General features: G+C 42.9%; 1 protein-coding gene across 9 annotated transcripts in view; it reads right to left on the bottom strand.

Moving 5' to 3' along the window:
* Positions 1–23,198, bottom strand: part of Raly (RALY heterogeneous nuclear ribonucleoprotein) — an 84,181-nt gene extending 60,983 nt beyond the window's left edge. For 3 of the 9 annotated variants that reach the window (XM_052726417.1, XM_052726418.1, XM_052726416.1), the window contains exon 1: positions 23,084–23,198. Coding sequence is in view for 1 of the 9 variants with exons in the window: in XM_052726414.1 (XP_052582374.1) it covers positions 22,309–22,335 (27 nt within the window). In the remaining 8 variants the exon portion in view is untranslated. Of the gene's footprint in view, positions 1–8,081; positions 8,101–18,132; positions 18,152–22,308; positions 22,677–23,083 lie in introns of those variants that run through there. The other 6 variants (XM_052726422.1, XM_052726414.1, XM_052726423.1 and 3 more) reach the window with 5 other exon arrangements.
* Positions 23,199–23,502: the final 304 nt, after the last annotated feature.

The following is a 23,502-nucleotide window of genomic DNA, read 5'->3' as shown; positions in this document are numbered from 1 at the left end:
TCCCTCAAGGCGGAGGCTGAGAATGTAGGTTTCAAGTTCATGTCAGTTTTAACAATGTTATGTAGATGGGGACTCAACCCAAAACAATTGTCAGGATCTGAGACAATGGTAATCTTACACCTCTCCACCAAATTAACACCACAGGGGAATAGGATAGTTTCCACAAAAATTAGAAAGAGAATGTGTGGATTTTAGTTGGGATTCAGGTCATTTATACTAAGGGAAGATTATCCTAAAGGAAGAAAGAACCTCAGTTATAGTAAGGCCCTAAAGTGTCTATACTAGGATCTCAGGTTGCTTGTTCCCAGAAGAAACTATCAGAAGCTTCACAGATCAGAGTCAAAGGTAAAACAGAAAACTGAAAGACACCATAGCTCAGAGCCAGCCACGGTCAGTGAAAAAATCATGGTCTTTAGGAAAAAGCACCAGGTTTACAAATACTAAGCTGAGAAGAAAATGGTTAAAAGTGTTTAAGTGGGCCGGGCAGTGGTGGCGCATGCCTTTAATCCCAGCACTTGGGAGGCAGAGCCAGGTGGATCTCTGTGAGTTCGAGGCCAGCCTGGTCTACAGAGCGAGATCCAGGAAAGGCGCAAAGCTACACAGAGAAACCCTGTCTCGAAAAACCAAAAAAAAAAAAAAAAAAAAAAAAAAAGTGTTTAAGTGGAATAATTTATATAATTTAACAAAGCTTGGCTCTTTTGTTCGTTTTTGCTGGGAGGGGGTGCTTTGCTTTCTAACTTGAGACTCGCTTAGTGCTCTTCCTAGCTACCATAACTGTATCATTTCAGGTTCGGACTGAGAAATTTAAATTCAGTTATCCAACGAATTATGATTTCTCCCCCTCCCCATAAGGCCTGGGTATCAACCTTTCCTCCCTGTTATCTTATACTAGGCTATCTGTAGGGCTCTTGCAGCCATTCAGGACACCATCAGCTGACAATCAGGTTTACTATTAAAATAGGCTCAGGTCCATTTGAAAACCCCTACTGTGCCAGCTGCCTTGAACTTGGGTCCTTCCTAAGACAAGAGCACATCTCTGAACCCAAGACCAGGCCTCCCAATGGCCAGTCTCCAAAGGCTATTTATTTGCTACCATTTCCATTGAGTTCATTCCATTCCCAAGCTCCTGTAAGACAAAGGCAGAAAAGCACAGGAGAAATAGCAAGAAAATAGATCTCCCTCTGAGGCCTGGCTGTAGCACCTGAGCCGTGACAGAGCTTTGATCACTTGTTTTCTTGTCTATCTCCTCCACCACTTCTCCCTCACTGAAAATCACTGTCTACACCAAATGATAAACTACAATATATATATGCGCAGAACTTCTATGGTGATATGTGTTCCCCAAAATATTGTGCACCCTAATAAACTTATCTGGGGTCAGAGAACAGAACAGCCACTAGATACAGAGGCCAGAAAATGGTGGCACACACACTTTTAATCCTAGCATTCCTAAGGCAGAGATCCATCTGGATCTCTGTGAGTTCAAAGCCACACTGGAAACAGCCAGGCATGGTGACTCATGCCTTTAATCCCAGGAAGTGATGGCAGAAAGGTATATAAGGCGTGAAGATCAGAAACTAGAAGTTTTTAGGCTTTTGAGCAGTAGTTCAACTAAGATCCATTCTGGATGAGGACTCAGAGGATTCCAGTCTGAGGAAACAGGATCAGCTGAGGAAATGGCAAGGTGAGGTTAGCTGTGGCTTGTTCTATTTCTCTGATCATTCAGCATTCACCCCAATAATTGGCATCAGGTTTGATTTTATTAATAAGACCTGTTTAAGATTCGTGCTATGCTGAAGTTACTTTTTGTCAGCTACTTGGTGACAGCAACACAAAAACTAACAGGAAAAAAAAGAAATGGTGGGAGCTGAGGCAATGTCAGCAGTTAAGAGATCTTCCGGAGGACCAGACTTAGAATTCCCAACACCCACAATGGGCAGCTCACAGCCACCTATAACCTCAACTCTAGGAGATTCAACACCTTCTTCTAGCCTCTGTGGGTACCCACATGCTTATGTGCATACACATACACAGATGTACACATAAGTAAAAAACCAATGGAATCACCGCTGCATTAGACCTGACCCATGTGGTCTGCAGGATTTTGAAGAGATCTGCAGGAGGTATACAGGAAAAGAACTGAAGACTAGAAAAGAATAGAATAGTATAGCAGAGCTTAATGGGTCATTGTGAAGGGCTATTCTAAATGGAGCTCCAAAGACTGGGAAGAAAACACAAATGCAAATAGTAAAGCCAAAGTCTCAGTAGGCAAGGCATTTGCCACATAAGCCTGGTAACTCAAAATTCAATCCCCAGAACCAACATAAAAGTGGAAATAGGAACCAACTCCGCAAAGCTGCCTCTCACCTCTACACTTGTATTACGGGCGTGCCTCATCTCCCATTCTTGTTTTGGTTCTCAAAGTCTCAGGGTAGACACTACAGCAGGAGCATGAGGCAACAGGACACACTATAACCATAACCAGCAGGCAGGGCTGAGACTGATATTGGTGCTTAGCTTGCTTTTTCCTTCTTATTCAGTCTGGGACCTCAGCCTATGAAATGATGCCATCCACATTCTTCCCTGCTGATAAGTCTTTCTGAAAACACCTTCATAAACACACCCAGAGGTATGTTCCCACAGTGATTCTAAATCCCAAATTGACAATGAAGATTAGTTACCTCTATCCGGAACAGGCTAGAAACCATAATGTTTCACTTTGGTAAAGCATCTGGCTGTATTCTATGTCCTAAAAAACATGAATATGGTGAATTCAAAGGTAACAGACTAATTTGGTGGAGGAAATTCCCTGATAGTGTAACACTCATGCTGTGGGACAGTTGCTGCTTGTTCCGTTTACCTAGGTTTACAGCAAGAAAAGCAAAAAGATGGAAAATGAGAAAAGGAGCTCGAGTCTGGTTAAAGTTGAGAACAGGGTAATGTGGACTACGTAGCTGTCAACTGTTGACAACATTAGCACTTTTAAAGAGAAACCTCATGCTTTGCACTTGGGACAATAAGAAAGGTGCCCTGAGTGCAGGACTTGGCCTATTGAGAACTCTGGGCAATCTTGCCCAAGTGTCACTTAGGGATGTGTTTTCTGCCCATCAAGAACAGAAGCAGTAGTTGTAATCAAGAGGCCCATGCTACATCTCAAACTGGGAAGAACCTGGTGTCACCCACTGGTGACATATTTTGCAAAGTGCAAACTCAAATCAGCTAAGGCACAGGTCACAACCCCAATACTAAACAGAGTCACAAGGTTTGGTGTTTGCCCCACTATGTTTCAGTCTTACTTTTAGCCCATCATTGCTTGGTATCCTCCCAATCTATACTTTTAGAATGGAAATGTTTCCTTTGTGCCACTGTATATTAGAAGTATGTAACTTTGTTTTTTAATATTTACAAGGGCGCAGATCTAAGAGTGTGTCTCATGGCTCATGTGAGGCTTTGGATTTACAAGGACTTTTATACAGGTTATATTTCTCATTTTTTTTTAAAGATTTATTTATGTATTTTATGTACATGGATGCTCTGTCTTCATGCCACCAGAAGAGGGCATCAGATCCCATTACAGATGGTTGTGAGCCACCATGTGGTTGCTGGGAATTGAACTCAGGACCTCTGGAAGAGCAGCCAGTGCTCTTAACCACTGAGCCATCTCTCCAGCCCATATTTCTCATTTTCAAATGTAAAAAAATCCTCACATTGATCCTCCCCATCTGATGGTATTGTTTAAGGGGACCGTGGAACTTTCAGAAAGTAGAGCCTAGCTAGAAGAGGGGGTGACTGTGATGTGGGCCCTAAGGCTTAGTCTGGTTACTTAACAATCTCACTGCTCTGCTGAGAGCCACTTCCACGGTCCTGCCTTTCCATGATGGAACTGTACCTTGAAATATTAAGCAAAATAAATTCTTGATACCTTAAGTTGCTCCTTTGTTGGGTGAGCTAGTTTTCTTTTGTTGCTATGATAAAACACTGACTAAAAGCAAAACAGAAGAGGAAAGGATTTATTTGGTTATACTTCCAGGTCACAGTCCATCACTGAGCAAAGTCAGGGCCAGAACCATAAAGGAACACTGCTTGCTGGCCCTCACTCTGGCTCATGTTTAACTAGCTTTCTGACACAGCCCAAGACCACCAGCCTAGTATTGGAGCTGCTCTTCTTGGTGGGCTGGTCCCTCCTGTATCAATTAATAAGACAATCTACCACAAGCATGCCCACAAGCCAATGTGATGTAGACAATTCTTAACTGAGGTTCTCCTGTCCGATGACTGACTACAGACTGCACTGACAAGTGATGCTAACAATATAAATGTCAATTAGTGCTTATGCTAGTTTCTGGCTAGGGATAAATCCAGCCTTTGGTTTTTTGGCAGTTGAAGGATAGAAACAAATTCAATCTGGCTACAACAAATGTCAGCAGTAATGAAGGAAAAGGGTATATGGTATTTTGAAATTACTATGAGCTCTTCTCCTACACATCCACACACTTTCAGTCACCAAACCCCCTGCCCAACTTCTTTTTAAGAAAGGGTCTCACTATGTATCCCTGGCTGGCCTTGAACTCAAGAGAGGTCCACCTGCCTCTGCCGCCCAAGTGCTGGGATTTAATGTGACACCACACCCGTCATTCCTCACCTAATTCCAACTACGACATTTGTCTTTCCAACTGGAGGACTTACAAAATTCCGCAGGGAAGAATCAAACTGGTGAGGCTTTTCTTTATCCTACTTATTACATTATATTCATCTGAGCCTCTAAGCAGTTAGATGACTCGGCCAAGGTTACAAGGTTACGCAGCTAATAAAGGTACATCTGTACTTATCTACACATCAAATGCCTTTTTCTGACTATGGTGATATTTCAACAAAGTTGGTTTTTACAAACTTGAGAGGCAGAGAGGACAAGTGCTATCTGTTAAATCATATTGCTAACTTCTTTTAATATTATCAACCTATTTCAGGCTTAGTTCTAACATTTATCTTCTCTTACAAATCCTATATAATTGCCTAACTCAGCTATCAGCCAACCCTTTCTGTGTAGGGCTGGACAGCTAGAACGTTAGGCTTTGTGGGCTACAGCAGCAGCTTCTGTAGTATTCAACACATCACTGTAATACAAAAGCAATCACAGGTGAACACTTAAGTTCTATGGGTCTGTGCTGTGTATCAGCCTATGATCATAATTTACTGACACTTGTTCTAACTAATCTACTTATCTCTTCTACCAGAAAATACACCATATACACTGCTATCTCAGCCCTGTACCTTCTCAATGAATTCGACTCCCCTTGCCTACCAGCCAAGTTTAAACTCTAACCTCATCATCTACCATATCCTTTCCCTGTACGCTACTCAAATCATAGCAGACTGCTATCACCTGACAGCTCCTAACTTTGCCCAAGCTATTTCCTAACACCTGCAGTGCTTGTCTCCATTCCTCCATTATTCCCTATTCAAGGACAATCTCAAAGAAAAAGGTTGTGAAAGTCTTTGTGGATGATCAGTGGAAAAATTAATCCTGTCTCACTTTCGTGACCAGCATCTTCTCCAGGTAAATCTGTCTGGCAGCTATCATCTACATGTTTGTAGTCAGAAGATTTCCTGTGTCCCAGCCTGCCAGCGGTCGGGACAAATCTCTCCCACTCGCGTCTCCCAAGTAAACACACAGAGGCTTACATTAATTGTAACTGCATGGCCATGGCTCAAGCTTTTTTCTAGCTAGCTCTTAATCTTAAAATTAGCCCATAGCTATTAATCTATGTATTGCCACATGTTCTGTGGATTTACCTGCATCCCATTACATGTTGCTCCTTGGGCGGCTCGCTGGTATCTCACCTTCTTCCTGTCTCTCTCTTTGAATTTCCTGCCTGCCTCTAAGCTGCCTTGCCATAGGCCAAACTGCTTTATTTATCAACCAATCAGAGCAACACATATTCGCAGCGTACAGGAAGACATTCCCCCATCACATGCTGAATGTTACAATCAACTTTTCACATGCCTATGTGTTTTAATTTACTAGGCACTCTTCAAAGTAGAACTTGTATCTGAAATATCTATGTACTCATTTCAGTACCTCATATACATAAGGCACTCAAACTTCTAACATTGAGAAAGGTTTATTCTGCATAATTTGTCATCTACGAATGACTGTTCCCTAAGGTTCTCGGGAGCAGGGACTGTGTCTTACTCAACTGTATCTCTAGCTATTATCATAAAACAAAGCAGCCAGTGTCTGGTGACTTAAAAGGCTTCTCCGATTCTAGCAGAACTCCTGACTCAGTATCAACTGATTCTTCAGTTATGGGCTTGGACCTAGTCCTCACCCCAAGACCTTTTTTGAAGCTAGCCAGGTAACTCGTTAAGACTAGGCATCCATCAAGATTGTACAAAGTTAGAGGAATTGGAAATACATGAAAAGACCTCTGCTTTCAGACTTTCTTGTTCCTAACCTCAAATTGTTGGTTTTGTTTAACTGCTTTTGAAACAGGTCTTGACTAGCCTTGAATTCCTGGTGATCCTCTTGCCATTAGTCCTGAGTGAAAGGATTAACAGATGCTCATTACCACAGATGCTTAAACAGTGTCCTTAATACTAGCCATAAACTTACCAAAGAACAAGGTCTAGCCTAGATCAACAGTCTTCTAACAAGTGCCACTTCCTTGATCTTCAAAACAGAATTTCATTCAAAGGCTTAAGTCCAATTTCAATTAAAGAAAAAAAATTAGATATATGTGGTAATAATCATCTTGATCGCACCTCTACAGAGACTGTGTCCAGGGTAAGCCTGCAGCACACCACTACACCTCCCCTAGCTTGGTGAATCTGTGGGAGCAAAGACTAAGCTGCTGATGAGAAAAATAAAAGAATTTTTCTAAGCCCAGAACAGAACAACATTTCATCTGGGTAAGTGAGCCTGTCACAGGCCTGGGGTACTTACTATATCTGCCATTTCAGGATTACGGCTGTCAAGTTTTAATTAGGGTAATTAGAGTTAAAAATATAATTTCATTTCAGAGGTATTCTGAACAGATTCCATTAATTTCTTTTTTAAAAAGCACACAGAGAGGAGGGGTAGACTATATGGAGCTAATGGGATTTTGCCAGAAAAACCAACCAATTTGCCCAGGCCAGAATTTTCAAATCACTGCCAAGAACTCAGCACCTCTGGCAGGCTTAGTCCAAAAGATTGCTGTTTTCAGCTTTCCTCCCTCCTTCCCTCTTCAGAATTCTAGAAATTTCAATTGGTACCTGCTAATAAATCTAACTCTTCCTCCTTCATCACTGTCATCCAATGGCTACAGCTGAAATGTGGCGAAGGGCAAGGGCTCAATCTGATTTGTTCTGCTAAGAACTACTAGGACCCACTCCTTTACCCTGGATTCTTGAACATAACTTTCTGCTTTTATGTGTACTGGTCCCTTCCCTACCTTAACTCTTACTTTACCAATGTACATAAAATAAAAATAAATCCTAAAACAAAACAAAACAAAAAGGTAAGAGCCAAGTATGATGGCATACACTTGCCATCCCAGCATTTGGGAAGTAAGGTAGAAGGATGAAGAGTTTGAGGCTAGCCTGGACTACATGAGATTCTATCTCAAAAAAACAAAAACAAAAACAAAAACAAAAACCACCACAATTCATTTATGTTCCCCAGGAAACTCTGTTTTCATCTTTAAACATGATCCTATTAAGAAGCACACACCATCTACTATGGTTTGTATCCTTCCCTAAATAATACTAGATTGTGAAGTTATCTAGGAATCCTTAGTACTAGCAAGAGTCCTAATGCACAGGACAAAAGACTCATCAAGTATTTGTTGAATGGCCAACAATAGGAGGAATTAGGTCTGACAACACACAGGTAGCTGAGTGTGCTAAGCCTTAAGGTTCTTAAATGCCTAGAAATATCCAGTAGAGAGTCCTTTTCTCCTCCAATTCAGCATCACTCTGAAAGACCTTCCACTGATCCCAAATGATGACTGATCACTCCCATTAGAGTCTGCTCATTTCTTAGACCTTGAAAAGGAGATGAGAAAGCAAAAGCAAGCAGAGCCCCCCAATAACTATATTACCACTGGTTTTAAAAGAAATTTCCTCCGTCTCTGAAGGGCTACAAGGACAGGACCTGGTCTTCAATTGAGTATCTATGAGGGTAAAGGTGGGCCCTAGTGAAAAAAAAAAAACAAAAACAATTCAGCAGCTGGAATTACAATTGTGTCTCAAATGTTGTTGAACGTTACCACAGACAATATGCTATGTAACAATAAACAGTCAAGACTTTTTGCTCTGATTTCTCAGCTTCCATTTCCTTTCCTAACCTACTCTGGTAACTTGGAAGAAATTAACATGCAAAAGAGCTTACTCTACTATTTAATATGTATTAAGTATTAAATAAGTGACTTTTCCATCTGAGGAGGTGGTCTATAACTAGGCACTAGCATGATTTTATAAGGTGAGAAAAAAAATAACAAAGGCGGATACAAGTTCACCAACCTTTTCACAATTTGTTCAGGGCAGCACTGCCTGCTGCTGATCCCAGGAGAGGACTACATTTTCAGAACCACAGCGCTAACAATTATAACAGATCCATTTCATGGTAATCAAGAGTCTCCCCCATATAGATCCATTTCTAATTAGGAACCACTGCAACACTTCTGACAGTCAGGCTCTAGACAGCCTCTGTTGAAGGTCCTGAAATGCCCTGCCCATAGGAGAATCTTGTGAGGTTGAAGATTCTAGACTATTCTAGTGAGACTGGAAAAAAAAAAAAAATCCAAACTAAATTCCTCATAAACCAGTCAGATGTGGTGGTACATACATTTAATCCCAGCACTTGGGAAGCAGAGGCATGTGAGTTCAAAACCAGGCTGATCTACATAGTACAGTGGTTCTCAACCTTCCTAATGCTGAGACTCTTTAATAGTTCATGTTGTAGTGACTCCCCAAGCATAAAATCATTTTTGTTGCTATTTTGTAACTGTAATTTTGCTAGTTATAAATGCAAGTATCTGATATGCAGGCTATCTGATATGGCATCCCTGTTAAAGGGGACTTCCAAAAGGGTCAGAACTCAGAGGTTGAGAATTGCTGTTCTAATCCAACCTTCCTTCTCCTCTACCCTATTTTCTAAAGATCTGCCATAACCGGCTCAGATGACAAACAATCCACTAGCTAAGCTGTATGAGCTAGCTCACTCTGTGAGTTCTAGGCCAGCCTGGTCAGTTCCAGGACAGCCAGGGCTATGTAGAGAGACATTGTTTCAAAAAAGAACTTTAAAATTGCCAGTTCTAAAATGGAAAAGAAATCAAAGTGCATTGACCCTTCGGAATGCTGTGATTTTACGTATCTGCCACATGTAATTGTGTACCCCAATCTGAGAAAACTAGCATCCTAAGAACTTAGTCAAATACCTTGAGTTACACATATTTATTAGCATCCTCTTTGTCAGGTACTCCACATCCTACAATGACCATGAAGAAGTCATCTTGCTCAGAAGATGCCTACTTTTCACAAATAGGAACGGCTGCTAATTGCAGCTATGAGAAAAAGCAGGTACTAACTCCTAAGTAAAACAGGTTTTATTTTAATCAGATGTGCTGTGGGATGTTCTGTATGGCAAATGTGTTGCTAATTAGTCAATAAATAAAACACTGATTGGCCATTGGCTAGGCAGGAAGTGTAGGCGGGACAAGGAGGAGAATAAAGCTGGGAAGTGGAAGGCTGAGTCAGAGAGACACTGCCAGCCGCCACGATGAGAAACAGCATGTGAAGATGCCGGTAAGCCATGAGCCATGTGGCAAGGTATAGATTAATGGAAATGGATTAATTTAAGCTGTAAGAACAGTCAGCAAGAAACCTGCCACGGCCATACAGTTTGTAACCAGTATAAGTCTCTGTGTTTACTTGGTTGGGTCTGAGCGGCTGTGGGACTGGCAGGTGAGAGATTTATCCTGACTGTGGGCCAGGCAGGAAAACTCTAGCTACACAGATGTCATGGCATCAGACCCACTTCCTCCACTACATATTCCCAGTTTACAAATATTAGGGATAGGAAATGCAATTTTAACAAAGATAAGGTCTACTAAGCCTTGGCTATTTTGCTATTTTTATCAAGTCCTATGATGATAGGTCAGGACACAAACTGAACGTTCCTCGTAAAATAAAAAAGATCTCACTTAGGCCCAGGAGATTTAACAGCACAATAACCAGTTGAAGTCTCTTTAATGTTAAGAGTTCAGCCAGACACACCTATAATCCTAGCCTAGCACTTAGTAGAGGGAGGAAAAATAAAAAGTTCAGGGTTATACTTGGCTATAAAGCAAATTAGAGGCTAAACAGGTTAACAATATGAATTCACCAAGTTTCAAAGATAAAAGAGAAAGAAAAACAAAAACAGAGCAATTGGTACATAGCTTGGGTATCAATGAGACAAGTAGTAAGTGTGGGTCTCATAAACTTGAGGACAGACACGTTACTGTCTAAAGCTTACCCATATAGTAGTAAGAGAAAACACCAAGATTGTAAAGTTGTAAACTCAAGGCTTCTTCCATGCTAGGGTGATGCTAGCACAAGATTTCCCAAAGAACACATTTACAGGGTCCCAAAAAAGCCATGTGAAAATATACACAGACAAAGCAACAAAGAATCACAAGACAGGAAGTCCTGGTGGAGGATTTAAGGAATGAACCCGTCTGAAGGGCCTATTCCCACTCTTCTAACTGGAACTGCTCAAAGTTCACATCAGACTCCAGCCCCTGCTGCTCTATATCCCAATACCTATTATCAGGCAGCTCCCCAATGCACGGAACTCCAGCTCCAATGGATCCTCTGTAGGCATGTGTGCACGCGTGTGCGCGCGCGCACACACACACACACACACACACACACACACACACACACACACTCTTTTTAAAGAAAATTCCTGTTCTAAAAACATAGTTTGACTTCAAGATATAAGCATAGACAATGACTTTCTGAAAGGTTCCAAAAAATAGACAATGACATTTTTTAAGTTCCTGCAAAGCAAACAATCATCGGAGTAAAGAACAGCCTACAAAATGGGAGTCTTTGCCAACTATACATTAAACAAAAATATACCTTGAATATATAAAAGAACTGCAAATTTTAAATACAAAAAGCCCACATCCATTCAATAAACAAGCCAATGAACTGAATAAAGTTCTCAAATACAAATGGCCAATAAATAAGTGAAGAAGTAGTTAACGATTCCTAGCCATTAGAGAAATCAAAGGATAACAAGTGCTAAGAAGGGTATAGGGAAAGATGAACCTGCTGGTGAAAATGTAAACTGGTGTACCCACTATGCACAAGTCAGCGTGGAGGTTCCATAGGGGGTGGGAAAACCTAAAACTAGAACCACCACGTGGCCCAGCTGTATCACTCTTGGGTATACACCCAAAGGACTCTTAAGTTAACTACTACAAAGATACTTGAGCATCCATGTTTATTGCTGCACTACTAAAAATAGCCAGGAAATGGAACCAGTCTAGCTATTGATAGATGAATGGATAAAGAAAATGTGCTACATACACACAATGGAATTTTGTTCAGCCACAAAGAAAAGCAAAATCATGACATTTTCAATAAAAATGGCTACAACTGGAGATCATTATGTTTGGATAAGCAAGACTCAAATAACCACATTTTATCTTATACAAAGACTATGTGTAGGAGTAGTGGTGTGTGTGTGTGCGTGTGTATGTGTGTTAAAAGTAGAAAGACCAAGAGATCTTACTGGGAGGGACTGGAAGGGGGAGAAAGGGGCAGGGGAGAGAAGAACATAGAAATGGGGACTTTGAGGGAGGGATAGGGACCAGGAAAAGGAGGGCAGAGAGCATAAGGGAAGGCAGTAGGGAGGTAGGGTAAGAACAAATTACAATATATGTATGAACGTGAAATAATGAAACCCATTCATTATTTTGTATACAAAATACAAAAACAAAAAAAAAAATCTCTCTTCATGTTATCAGTCATTCTTGTAACACATATGCCAGGACTATCTCAGGATCTAACTCAAAATAAAAATGCCATAGGTCGCCGGGCAGTGGTGGCGCACGCCTTTAATCCCAGCACTCGGGAGGCAGAGCCAGGCGGATCTCTGTGAGTTCGAGGCCAGCCTGGGCTACCAAGTGAGTTCCAGGAAAGGCGCAAAGCTACTCAGAGAAACCCTGTCTCGAAAAACCAAAAAAAAAAAAAAAAAAAAAAAAGCCATAGGTCGAAGACAACATGTACTCAGGGCCTAATAACCTAGGGGCTACCTGTTTATGATCTCAGATCTAGAGAATAAGATACTCTGAGGAGACCTATAACAGAAAGCTCTTGGTTGTCCCCAAGGTTAAAGGAACTGTTTTCTCTCAAAGGGGCTGCTTCTCTGAAGTTCACAACTAAAATAGTTTTCTTCGCAAAAGAGCCAAACTGCCTTCATTAGATGCCCTTGGGAGTGAACAGTCCCATCTAAATGTTTGCTACCCCTTGAAGCAGGATGGCACTCCATTATTCTACTGCCTCTGGATTCCTTCAATAGTTCAACAAAAACAAAAACACCTTTGCCGGACAAGACAAAAAGATTAGTTAGCCATGAAATAGTAACTCAATTCCAGGAAGGTTTATTGCTAGAAAAACATTTTTTTTTTTAATTTACTAGGTCTCCCAAGCTATATTTATGGTCACACTACACTACACTACACACACACACACACACACACACACAGGTTTATAGGACTCAACAGAATCTACCTCTTAGGGCTGAGGTAGAACCAAAAAGATTTTTAAAGGGCTTAGCACATAGCTTTAAGTATCAGCTCTACTAACACAAATACATGATACCATAATGGCATAGTTACAAAATGGGCACACACAATTCACTGTAGCTATTAATATGAAGGCAGATTCAGAACCCAGGTCAGATTTTTTTTAAACAAATATTCAAATTGACCAGTAGCCTAATAGCCCTCTGGTGAATGTCTCTAGTGGAAGCCCCAACACCCCCAGACTTTTAGCAAATGCCCTACAGACACAGAATCAAGAGCTGACTAATGTTTAACATTAGAGAACAGCCAGGACCATCTATTTCCCCCAACCCAAAGGTATGTAGTGTAATTTAAGGTACATTTTCTACTATTTGCTCATAGAACAAAGAAAAAAGGCTCTAAGACATGATCTATGTTCATGCCAGCCTTCAAAGTGATTTGGTAAAACTACAGAAAATAAACACCCAGCAAGGTTCCACTGGCAGGATAAAAGCTAACAAAGAAATGGTCATTTTTTCCTGAGCAAATACACAAGTAATAGGTGAGCTGAGAGACTGGCATCTTTAGGTCTCAGTGTTTCCTTTCCTCCTCCTGCACTTTAAAAGAAAACAATCCCTCTACATACAACGGAAGAAGGAATCTTAACTGAGAAAATAGCTACACAGACTGACCTATAAGCAAGTCTGTAGGGCATTACCTTGATTAATGACTGGTGTGAGAGGGCCCAGCTCACTAGGGGTGATGCCACTCTGTGCAGCTGGTCCTAGATAGAGTAATAAAAAAGCAGGCTTGGGGCTGGAGGGATGGTTCAGCAGTTAAAAGCATTTGCCACTCTTGCAGAGGATCTGGGTTCAATTCCCAGCACCCACGTGGTGGTCCACAACCATATGTAACTCCAGATCCAGGGGATCAATCCTTCACTCTCTTCTGCTCTCCATGCACAAACACAGCACACACATATATATATATACACACGCAAGCCAAACAGTCATACACATAAAGTAATATATATTTGGTTTTTGAGACAGTATTTCTCTTTGTGTAGCCCTAGCTGTCCTGAAACTAAAAAGCAGGAAAGAAGGGGGGCTGAGCAAGCTGTGGGAGCAAGTCAGTAAGTTCCTCTGTGGCCTCTGTATCCGTTCCTGCCTTCAGGTTCCTGCCCTGACTTCCCTGGCTGATGGACTAGAATCTGTAAAAGAAGAAGGGAGGAAAAGGATTTACTTTAACTGAAAAAAGGTATGTGGGTGTTGCTTCTGGGTAGAGTCTGGGGAATAGAGTCCAGAAACAGAAATACTGGCATTTCATCACTTGTAAATAGAGTCAGACAGAATATTAGAAACAAGGTGCATCTCAAACAACAGCCACTATCCTTATACTACAAGACTGACCAGCTAAGATATTCAAGTGATTTCTCCTGATTCTAAAGACGAGCTCACATAACTCTTGCTCATTACCATAGCCAAAGATTTCCTTTCCTATGGAAACCCTGCCAGTTACCCATTACTTCTGACGAATGACTCATGGATTCCTCACATTAAAACTTCCTCACCATTTTACTTTGTGTACTTTTAGTAACATCACCTAACTTTCCCTTTACATGGTAAGGAAAGCAGATACAGAATATTAGCCCCACCTTATAAATGAGAAAATTAAGTTCAGTAAGAAAAAATGGTTTCTCCAGGTTACCATATCAGTACCATATAAGAAGAGTAGACCTTCTTGTCCCAAGTTTAGTTGTCCAAGACACTAACTACCTCATTATCAGCTTTTTTTTTAAATCTCCCCCACAGAGAATATAACATCACTGAAGACCAGAGAGTACCTGAGTGGGCTCCAGTTTGGCCCACTACCTTCAACTTTATCCCTAACCTTCAAGGATTAACAAAGGCATACTTATTAATCTTTTTGAAAAAATTTTTAAAGATTTATTTTTTAATTATTTTATTATTGTATTTTATGTGTATGAGTATTTTGCCTGCATGTTTGTGTGCCACTTTCATGCAGAGGCCAGAAGAGGGCACAGGACCCCCCTGGAACTGGATTTACAAGATAGCTGTAAACAGCATGTGGGTGGTGGGAATCAAACCAGGTCCTCTAGAAGAACAAATGTTCTTAACCACTGAGCCATCTCCTGTGCACACGTGTGCGTGTTTTCTAGAAGCTCGTTCTCTCCTTAAATCTTTACATGGGTGGCAATGCCAGGCTTGTACAGTTACCCACTGAGCCATCTCAAGAACCCACTTATTCCTTTAGACCCCTCAGGCAATGCGAAATTGTTGGAAAAAACCATGACCACAATACACTATCCTAAGTAATTTTTTTTCCTTAAGAGAAAGGAGTCCTTCAAAATGAGGAGAACCTCCATGTTCCCTCCATTTCTATTTTCATTTTCTAGGACTCCATGCAGCAAAGCAGTCAAAGGCAGTCACAGTGATGAGCTTTGAGAATCACAATTAGCAAACTACAAATTGATCAAATTCCAAAAACACAACTCAACTACTGCAAACAAAACAGAGACCTATTTCACATCAAAAGAAAGTAGTAATTCAATATGAAACTTATTGAAACAACTGAGTAACAGGCAGAGGAAAAGAAGAGAATATCAAAAACAAATCAATACACTAGAAGTCAAATAATCAAAGCCTCCTTACCTAGTGGTATTATCCAACAATTATGCTATTTCCAGTATGAACTTCAACACAGGATCTTGCCAGAGAAGCAAAGGTAGGAATGGGATATAAACTGTCACTCTTTTCAATTTTATTAGGGAATGTGTGTATAGTGTTCTCACCATGATACCCATGTGGAGGTCAAAGGACAATTTGCAAGAGTTGGTTCTTCACCACATGTGGACCCCAGGAATCAAACTCTGGTCATCAGGCTTAGCAGCAAATTTCTTTATCCAATGAGCCATCTAGCCCTACCCCTGATTTGTTTTACTTACCCATTTCCCTCCCAGCATTGAAAATATTGCAGATAGAAATCATATCTTACTTGGTTTTTATGTTCTCTACTAGGAGAACACACAGTAAGTACACAAATTGCTACAATAACTAGCTGAGCGTAGAGATGGAAGACAGGCTGTTGGGATTTCCAAACATAATTGAGATACACCATTAAGGTAACACAGTAGCCCTGTTTACAACCCTAACTATAAAAAGGGGGCTATTTTAATTGTTGTGAAAAATTAGTAATTTAAGGTGAGATTTTAAGAGTTTAAGCAAAGTTATCTTGTGTTCCACTGACTCACGCACAGCTCTCACTATTATGGCAGCACCATTCCTCAGTGATAGCTTACAGCTATCTAAAAGAACAAAGTCCAAAAGCCTGAAAATGGTCTGTGGGAACAAGCAACATTTGACTTCACAGTATCGCGTGATCAGACCTAACAAAGAACCTAGACCTACAAAACAATGAGTTAAAGAAATGACCCTTTTAAATCTACTGCTGGGCTTGCTTTCACTAGCATGAAGAATTACAAAGCAAACTAGACAAACAGATGAAGAGAAACCTTGCAAACATCACCTTTAACTAAGCTTACAAAAATCTTTAATAAACAGGAGACAGCTAAATACCAGATAAATGCCTCCAGAGTGAAGAAAACCTGGCCCAAAACATTAAGTTGCTAAACTTGGCCTTCTAAAAGAGAATATTTGGAGTAAAGCAATCATTCCTGGCTTGACAAACTTAACATTCACTCTCTATAGATGTCATTTCAAAGGCCAGGTGTCCTGAAATAGGGTTACCTACCTCATAAGGCTAAAGCTCTGCAAAAATGCTTGTCTGGGGGCTAGGCATGGTGGCACACACCTTTAATCCCAGCACTGAGGAGGCAGAGGCAGATGGATCTCTTTGAGTTCGAGGCCAGCATGCTCTGCCTAGTGAGGTTCAGGACAACCAGAGCTACAAAGACCCTGTCTCAATAACAAATAAACAAACAAACAAACGTCTTGGAGCTAGTACTTTCCACTCCTACTGTTTCTACTTTCCTTTCATTATGTGATTTCCAGACAGTCTGTCACATAAATTTAATATTCTATAGAGTTTTAGGCTCCCAAGTTTGTCACATAGGATTTCAGCTCCAAGATTATAATGGAACTCAGCAGATAATTTGATAAATTAACCTCGTATTTTTTCAGTTATCTGTCTACTCTTAAAAGCAGTATCCACCTGTTTATACAGTAAAAGGTTTATTTGATGACCCTATAATTTAACCCTGAGATATCTTTTAATGCTTTAGGTAAAGCCCTTTCTCCTTCCAAAGAAAAATTCCTAAGCCACTTCCACAAAACTGTAGTAGAAATATCATTAGAGATTATCTATTTCAAGCCGGGCAGTGGTGGCGCACACCTTTAATCCCAGCACTCGGGAGGCAGAGGCAGTGGATCTCTGTGAGTTCGAGGCCAGCCTGGGCTACAGAGTGAGTTCCAGGAAAGGCGCAAAGCTACACAGAGAAACCCTGTCTCAAAAAAAAAAAAAAAAAGATTATCTATTTCAAGCCAGGCAGTGGTGGCACATACCTTTAATCCCAGTACTCTGGAGGCAGAGGCAGGCGGATCTCTGAGATGAAGGTCAACCTTGCTTACAAAGTGAGTTACAGGACAGCTAGGGCTCTACAGAGGAAACGGGGGGGGGGGGGGGGGGGGGGGGGGGGGGGGGGATGGGGGATGGGGATGATTATCTATTCCAGAGCCAGTTAGATGGCTCAGCAAGTCAAAGTACCTGCAATGCAGAGCCTGAGGACATGATCGGATCCTCCGAATGCAGGGTGAAAGGGAAAAAAAATCAACTCCCAAAAGACACTTGAGCCATAACAGACATGCCAACTGACACAAATACATCATAGTCGTGTGTGTGTGTGTGTGTGTGTGTGTGTGTGTGTGTGTGTGTGTGTGTGTGTGGACAGACAGACACATACACACATAGTATATAATAACATTTACAGAAGGAAGACTAAAATTCCAGTCTTAGGTAATTGTAACTAACATGAGTTCAGACAGCATCAAAAGCCCACCAAGTGCTATTTTAACCCTAACAGAATTCACTAGACATGCACTTTCATCAACTCTGAACATTCCAAATACACATGCCTTCTGGGAAACCTATGTATTCAGCCACAACCCTGATTCCTTATCCTACCATCTAGAGCAGGACACAGTAGACAGCTTCAAGTGTTCTTCTAAGAGATGGAACTGGAAAAAAGGGACCACATCTCCTTTTCCTCTTTTTCCTCCCAAAAGGTACAGCACACATTTTACCACAAAAGCAATTATGAAATGACAAGACACTTAAGTGCCATGGAAACAATGAGGAAAGTTAACGATGGTGCCTGGGCACAGCCCTATGTATTCACCTGAGAGGAAAGAGGGAGGGGGAGTCGGAAGGGACTTCCAGTTCTGTTCTGTCACCACTTCCTATCTCTTTCTCCTAGATTATGAAGAAAACAAGATCAGTGAATAAAGAGGCCTGTTCAAGCCAACACACTTAGGATCAAAGGAACAAACCAGATAATCCTCAGGCTACCAATCTTCCAATTTATGACTGTGTCCTAACTCTCTGTGAGCTGCACCTGGAACACAGATCTCAAATTTTCCTTTCCTACCTAAGCCCTCTTGCTGTCTCCTCCCCTACCCAACCCCTAACACTGTCTAAGACGTCTGGGAGGGAAATACCTTTCCTGGAGATATAGTGTCTAAACGACCTAGTCATAAAACGTTACTGCTAGAAAGGACCTTAGTTATTCAGATGAACAAATCTGAAAATTTGCCACCTAATATAAAGTCTGAAAAGCAGGTCTCTAGACTCCTATCCCTAACAAAAAACAGTCCCTGATACCATCTCATCCTGTTCTGTCTTGTTCAATCCCATCATCCTCTCCTCTCCCCACTCCGCTATTATCAAAGTCACTAAAATCTTTTGTTCTTCTAGAAAAGGAGTTCCTTGGGCTCTTTTACTCATTTTTTGGTTTTCTGGTGCCTAGCTAAGGTGATAAAACTTATAAAACAGCACACCAGAACATAAGAGTGTGTTACAAGATGCTGTCTAGGGAAAAAGATAAGATTATCCTGGCTTAACAAAAGCAGTCTTTGCAGCTGGACAGAATCTACATGTCTATCGACTAATATTTCCCTTTCCACAACTAGTTTCCACCACTCAGTTTAGCCCAGCGGTTCTCAACTCCAGGCTGAGGAGAAGTACCCCAAGTTCCAAGACAGTCTTAGCTACAGAGTAAAACCCTTTCTCAAAAAAACTATTTTAATTCAGGAAATGAAAAAAAACTTTCCAATAATGATGTGTCCACTGAAACAATTACATTTGGAATGTTAAAAAGAAGTCTGGTCTAAATAGCCAAGCAGACCTATCCAAGGTCTATCCAAGGTCTGGAGATTGCTCAATGATTAAGAGCACTGGTTGCTCTTCAGAGGACCCGGGTTTAATTCCCACCACCCACATGGTAGCTCATATCTATCTGAAACTCCAGTCTGTCTAGGGAATCTGACATTATCTTCTGGCCTCCTCAGGCACTGCATGCACATGGTGCACAGACATATATGCAGACAAAACACCCAAACACATAAAATAAAAACAAATCTATGCATAAACTCCATGTTCAATCTCAAGCACCACAAAAGAACAAAGAAAAAAATGGCACTTTATCAAACATATTATTCAACACATTCCGACTTTAATGGATAAAGTGGGCTATCAAATTTTTAGAGAGCATAACATAATCACATATGTTGTTCTATTCCCCATCTATGGAACACTCCCTACTTCAAAGCCACATTACTATCAGAACAAAATTCCAGCCAACTTTCATAAATATAAAAATCTAACTACTCACTACAAGACACAGAAATAGCCGGACATTGGTGGCACACGCCTTTAATCCCAGCACTTGGGAGGGAGAGCCAAGCAGATCTGAGTTTGAGGCCAGCCTGGTCTACAGAACAAGATCCAGGACAGGCATCAAAACTACACAAAGAAACCCTGTCTGAGAAACAAACAAACAAACAAACAGACACAGAAACAGTAACCAAAGTGAATTTTGAAAGGCTAAATGTAATGCCTAACCCCACTCTAGCCACCTACAGCAGTGAGGAACCATAAGAACATCTAAGACTCTAGACTCCAAACTCTAATCCTTTCTGTGTGCCTTTAGGGAAAGAGGGACACAAAAGGGGAGCTTGTCATTGAGGTAATTAATCCACCTAATCAGCTGGCAAATTTTAATCCAAGCTGCTGTCATAGTCCTGCTATTCCTGATCACTACAGTTATTATATGCTAAACCCTGAATGGCCAAATAAGCATGCACAGAGAATATGGAATAGTCTGGGTTCTAGTTCAAGGACAGAAAGTCTCCTCTGAAAATACAGGGGCTAGTATAATTCCAGAACTGGCTTCAGCAAAAAAGCTTAAACTGTACTGTGGAGAAGGGGGCTTTGCTGGAGTTCAACCAGGCCTGGATTCCTGCTCCAGGGATGTCATTCTCTGCCACAGATGAGAACTAGTAAATCATTCGGCATTTACCGAACACTGGGAAATGAAGGCAGGCGATGCTAGCTCTGGCAATCACAGAAGGACAAAGACTGAATTAGTTCACTTCAGTGTGACGGTCCTCGTAGTCAAATTGACAGCAGAAAACAGAATGGTGTTTGCCAGGTGTCTTCAACAAGAACTCAGTGTTTGACCAGGAGAGTTTCAGTTAGGGAAGGTTAAGATAATTTGGAGATGTCAGCTGTTACAACAATGTAAATATACTTAATCCCATAGACTTGCACACTGTAAAACTGTTTAAAATATGACATACATACATATATGACACCACAATTTCTGAAAGGATCTAACTTTAATGTTACTGTCCCCAAAGTGAATCCAGCTTGACCAATTACATGGCCCTGAGCAAGTCATGTAACCCTTCTCTAAGCCTGTTTCTTCTGTAAAGCAGGGGTAATACTTAGTTCATAGATTGTTACAAGGATCAAATGACATGGCCCACTAAAAATCTTCAGTCCTATGACAGACTCATAGATGTTATTTCTGTTAAGAAGCATTTTCACAATCATTTTGTCTCCACAGCACCCTAAGAGACTTTACACATAAGGAAACAGACTCAAAGGGCCACAAGGAATGGCTCAGCTCCTTGTAGACGTCACCACCAATTAAATTCTGGGATCCTAAGGCAAGTGTCCTAATCTGTCTCTACTGCCTGACACCACAAAGACGTAAGTCAAGCCCTGCAAACTACTTCACACTAAAGTAGAATCCAGAGAAGTTACAGAAGAGCACCTAAACCAGCAGGAAACTAAAACAAATGTGATACCTAAAGCAAACACAGACAGACACCTGCCCTTTAGACATGAGGTACAGAAAGAGGCTGAGACTACACAAGGTCTTTTGAGATGTCCAATAACCTGAGACTCCTGATCCTGAGGCCTGAAAATGTAGTTCATGTTCAACCACAACATATGGGAGGGGGGAAAAACTAACAGATAGAAAGGCTAACAGAAAGTCTAGTAATCACCAAGGTAGTCAATTTATTTAGACAACCTTCCCCTTTCAAGGATCAGTTAAAAGCAAAGAAGGGGTGGTCTACTGAGTCACCCACCTCCCATATTCCACCACTACCCATCTAGACTCTTTTTTTTTTTTTGGTTTTTTGAGACAGGGTTTCTCTGTGTAGTTTTGCGCCTTTCCTGGAACTCGCTTTGTAGACCAGGCTGGCCTCGAACTCACAGAGATCCGCCTGGCTCTGCCTCCCGAGTGCTGGGATTAAAGGCGTGCGCCACCACCGCCCGGCTAGACTCTTAAGGGATGGGTGAAGCACAGCAGACCTACAGAACGAATGCAAACATGAGGTCTCCTCAAGACTCAGCCCTGTCTGACTTTTCAGATGATCCCCACAGCCAGTATCAAACTCACTGCCGAAGGAAAGCAGTCGCCAAAGTTAATTTTAGTTCCCTTTACCCCCTCTAGGCCTTATTGGAAACAAAAATAGCACTATTTGAAGGCAGGGAGTTGAAGCAGTTGACTTGAGCTACCTGCATCCCTGACCTTCCAACTAAGATCATGGAGAACATACAACATTTGAGGTTGGCAGAAGAGGGAGACACGCAATAAAGTAAAAGGTGGACTTCGGTGAGATCCATAAGCTCAGAACTTCATTTGTGCTTGAGGCTTATAGATTTCTGGATCTGTCTAACCACAACACTAGCAAAAATAAAAAAATATTTAAAACAAATAGCAACAAAAGGAGCAGATAGGTCAATGTCTCAGGGAGGAACCCAGAGTTAACGTTTCTTAACTATATGGTGTTAATCCTAACGGTAAATCAAAATGCCCTCTGCACAAGAGAAGACACATACTCCTACCAGCAAATAAGTTACTAACAGCTTTGCACTTCTACGGCTGTTTCATTTCTCTGCACCTCGATTTCTGCTTCTTTGAGTAGGGACAACTCTGGAAGACCGCTGTGGACATTGGGTGATACATTCACGAAGTTCCTGGGTCGGTCTCATAGGACGTTACCTGTTGGCATTTCACGCTTCTGTTCATGTACTAACTCCCTCCCTGAATTCACCAACACCCTTCGAGGCCGCGTCAATTCTTGACCCCATTTCACCAAGGAGAACACTGAGGCTTCCCGCGTCGAGGAGGACTGCAATAAAGTGTGGGACCCAGTCCCAGTTTTCGAGGGCTGGTCGTTCCCTTCCGCGCCCCAGGTGACCACGACCGAAGGCTGGGCAAGGGTGGCGGGCGAGGCTCTCACACCCGTGGGGGGGATGGGGGGGAGGGAAGGACCAGTTTTGCGCGCCTAAGGGAACCCAAAGAACTGGCCGGGGCTGAGAAGCCGGAAGAAGCCCGGGTCCCCCGACCGAGGCCAGGGCCAGGCCCCAGCCCGCCCGAGGCCTCCCCGGCGCAACCTCGGCTCCCTCCCCTCCTCCCCTCGCCGGTCGGGGCGGGGCGCGAGCACAAAAGACTCCAACTTCCGAGCGGGCGCCCGCCCACCCCCAACTCCTGGCCCCGGCCCGGCGGGCCGACCAGAAGCAAGCTGCGAACGCCAGGCGCCCAGGGGCGAGCGCAGGTGGCCCCGGGCAGGCGACCCCGGGGCGGCGGGCCTGGGAGGGGGAAGCTCGGAGGGAGGGGGGGGCCGAGAGTTACGCCGGCTCCCAGGACTCCCCGAACGGCCGAAAAAAAGAGTTTCTAAAAATAGGCAACGGCCTGCCGGAGGAGGGGAGGAAGGAAGAGGCACCGGGAACAGCCCGCCCGCACTCCTCCGGAGCGGCCCGCGGCCCCCACTCACCCGCGCTGAGCTCTGGGGGAAGCCGCGCGGCGCGGAAGGCGACGGCGCGGCCGCTCTCGGAGGCCGGGTGGGAGGGAGGGAGGGAGGGAGGGAGGGAGGAGGCGGCCCCGGCCGCCGCGTGAGGAGCCGGCGGAGCACACGCGCGCCAGCCAGTCGCCACCGCTGCCGCCCCCTCGGCTCCCCTCGGCCCCGCGCCGCTCGCGCGCCCCGCCGCACTGACAGAGGCGCGGGCCCCGCAGCCACGAGTCCTTCTCCTGGCCGCCACCACTCGGCCGCGCGCGGGGAGGGCAAGGGGAGGCGGGCCTCGGCACGCGGCCCTGCCCGCCGCCTCGGCTCCGGCCCGGTTCGCGGCGGCCTCCTCCTGGACGGATCGTGCCACCGGAGCCACCCGAGCACTCAAGTCTCAGCGCCGCCCGGCC

This window comes from Peromyscus californicus, unplaced genomic scaffold, assembly GCF_007827085.1.
Source record: "Peromyscus californicus insignis strain IS unplaced genomic scaffold, ASM782708v3 Scaffold_7__1_contigs__length_154581171, whole genome shotgun sequence".
NCBI classification, from domain to species: Eukaryota; Metazoa; Chordata; class Mammalia; order Rodentia; family Cricetidae; genus Peromyscus; species Peromyscus californicus.
The sequence above is the reverse complement of the archived record's forward strand: the minus strand, read 5'-3'. Positions and strand labels throughout refer to the sequence as shown.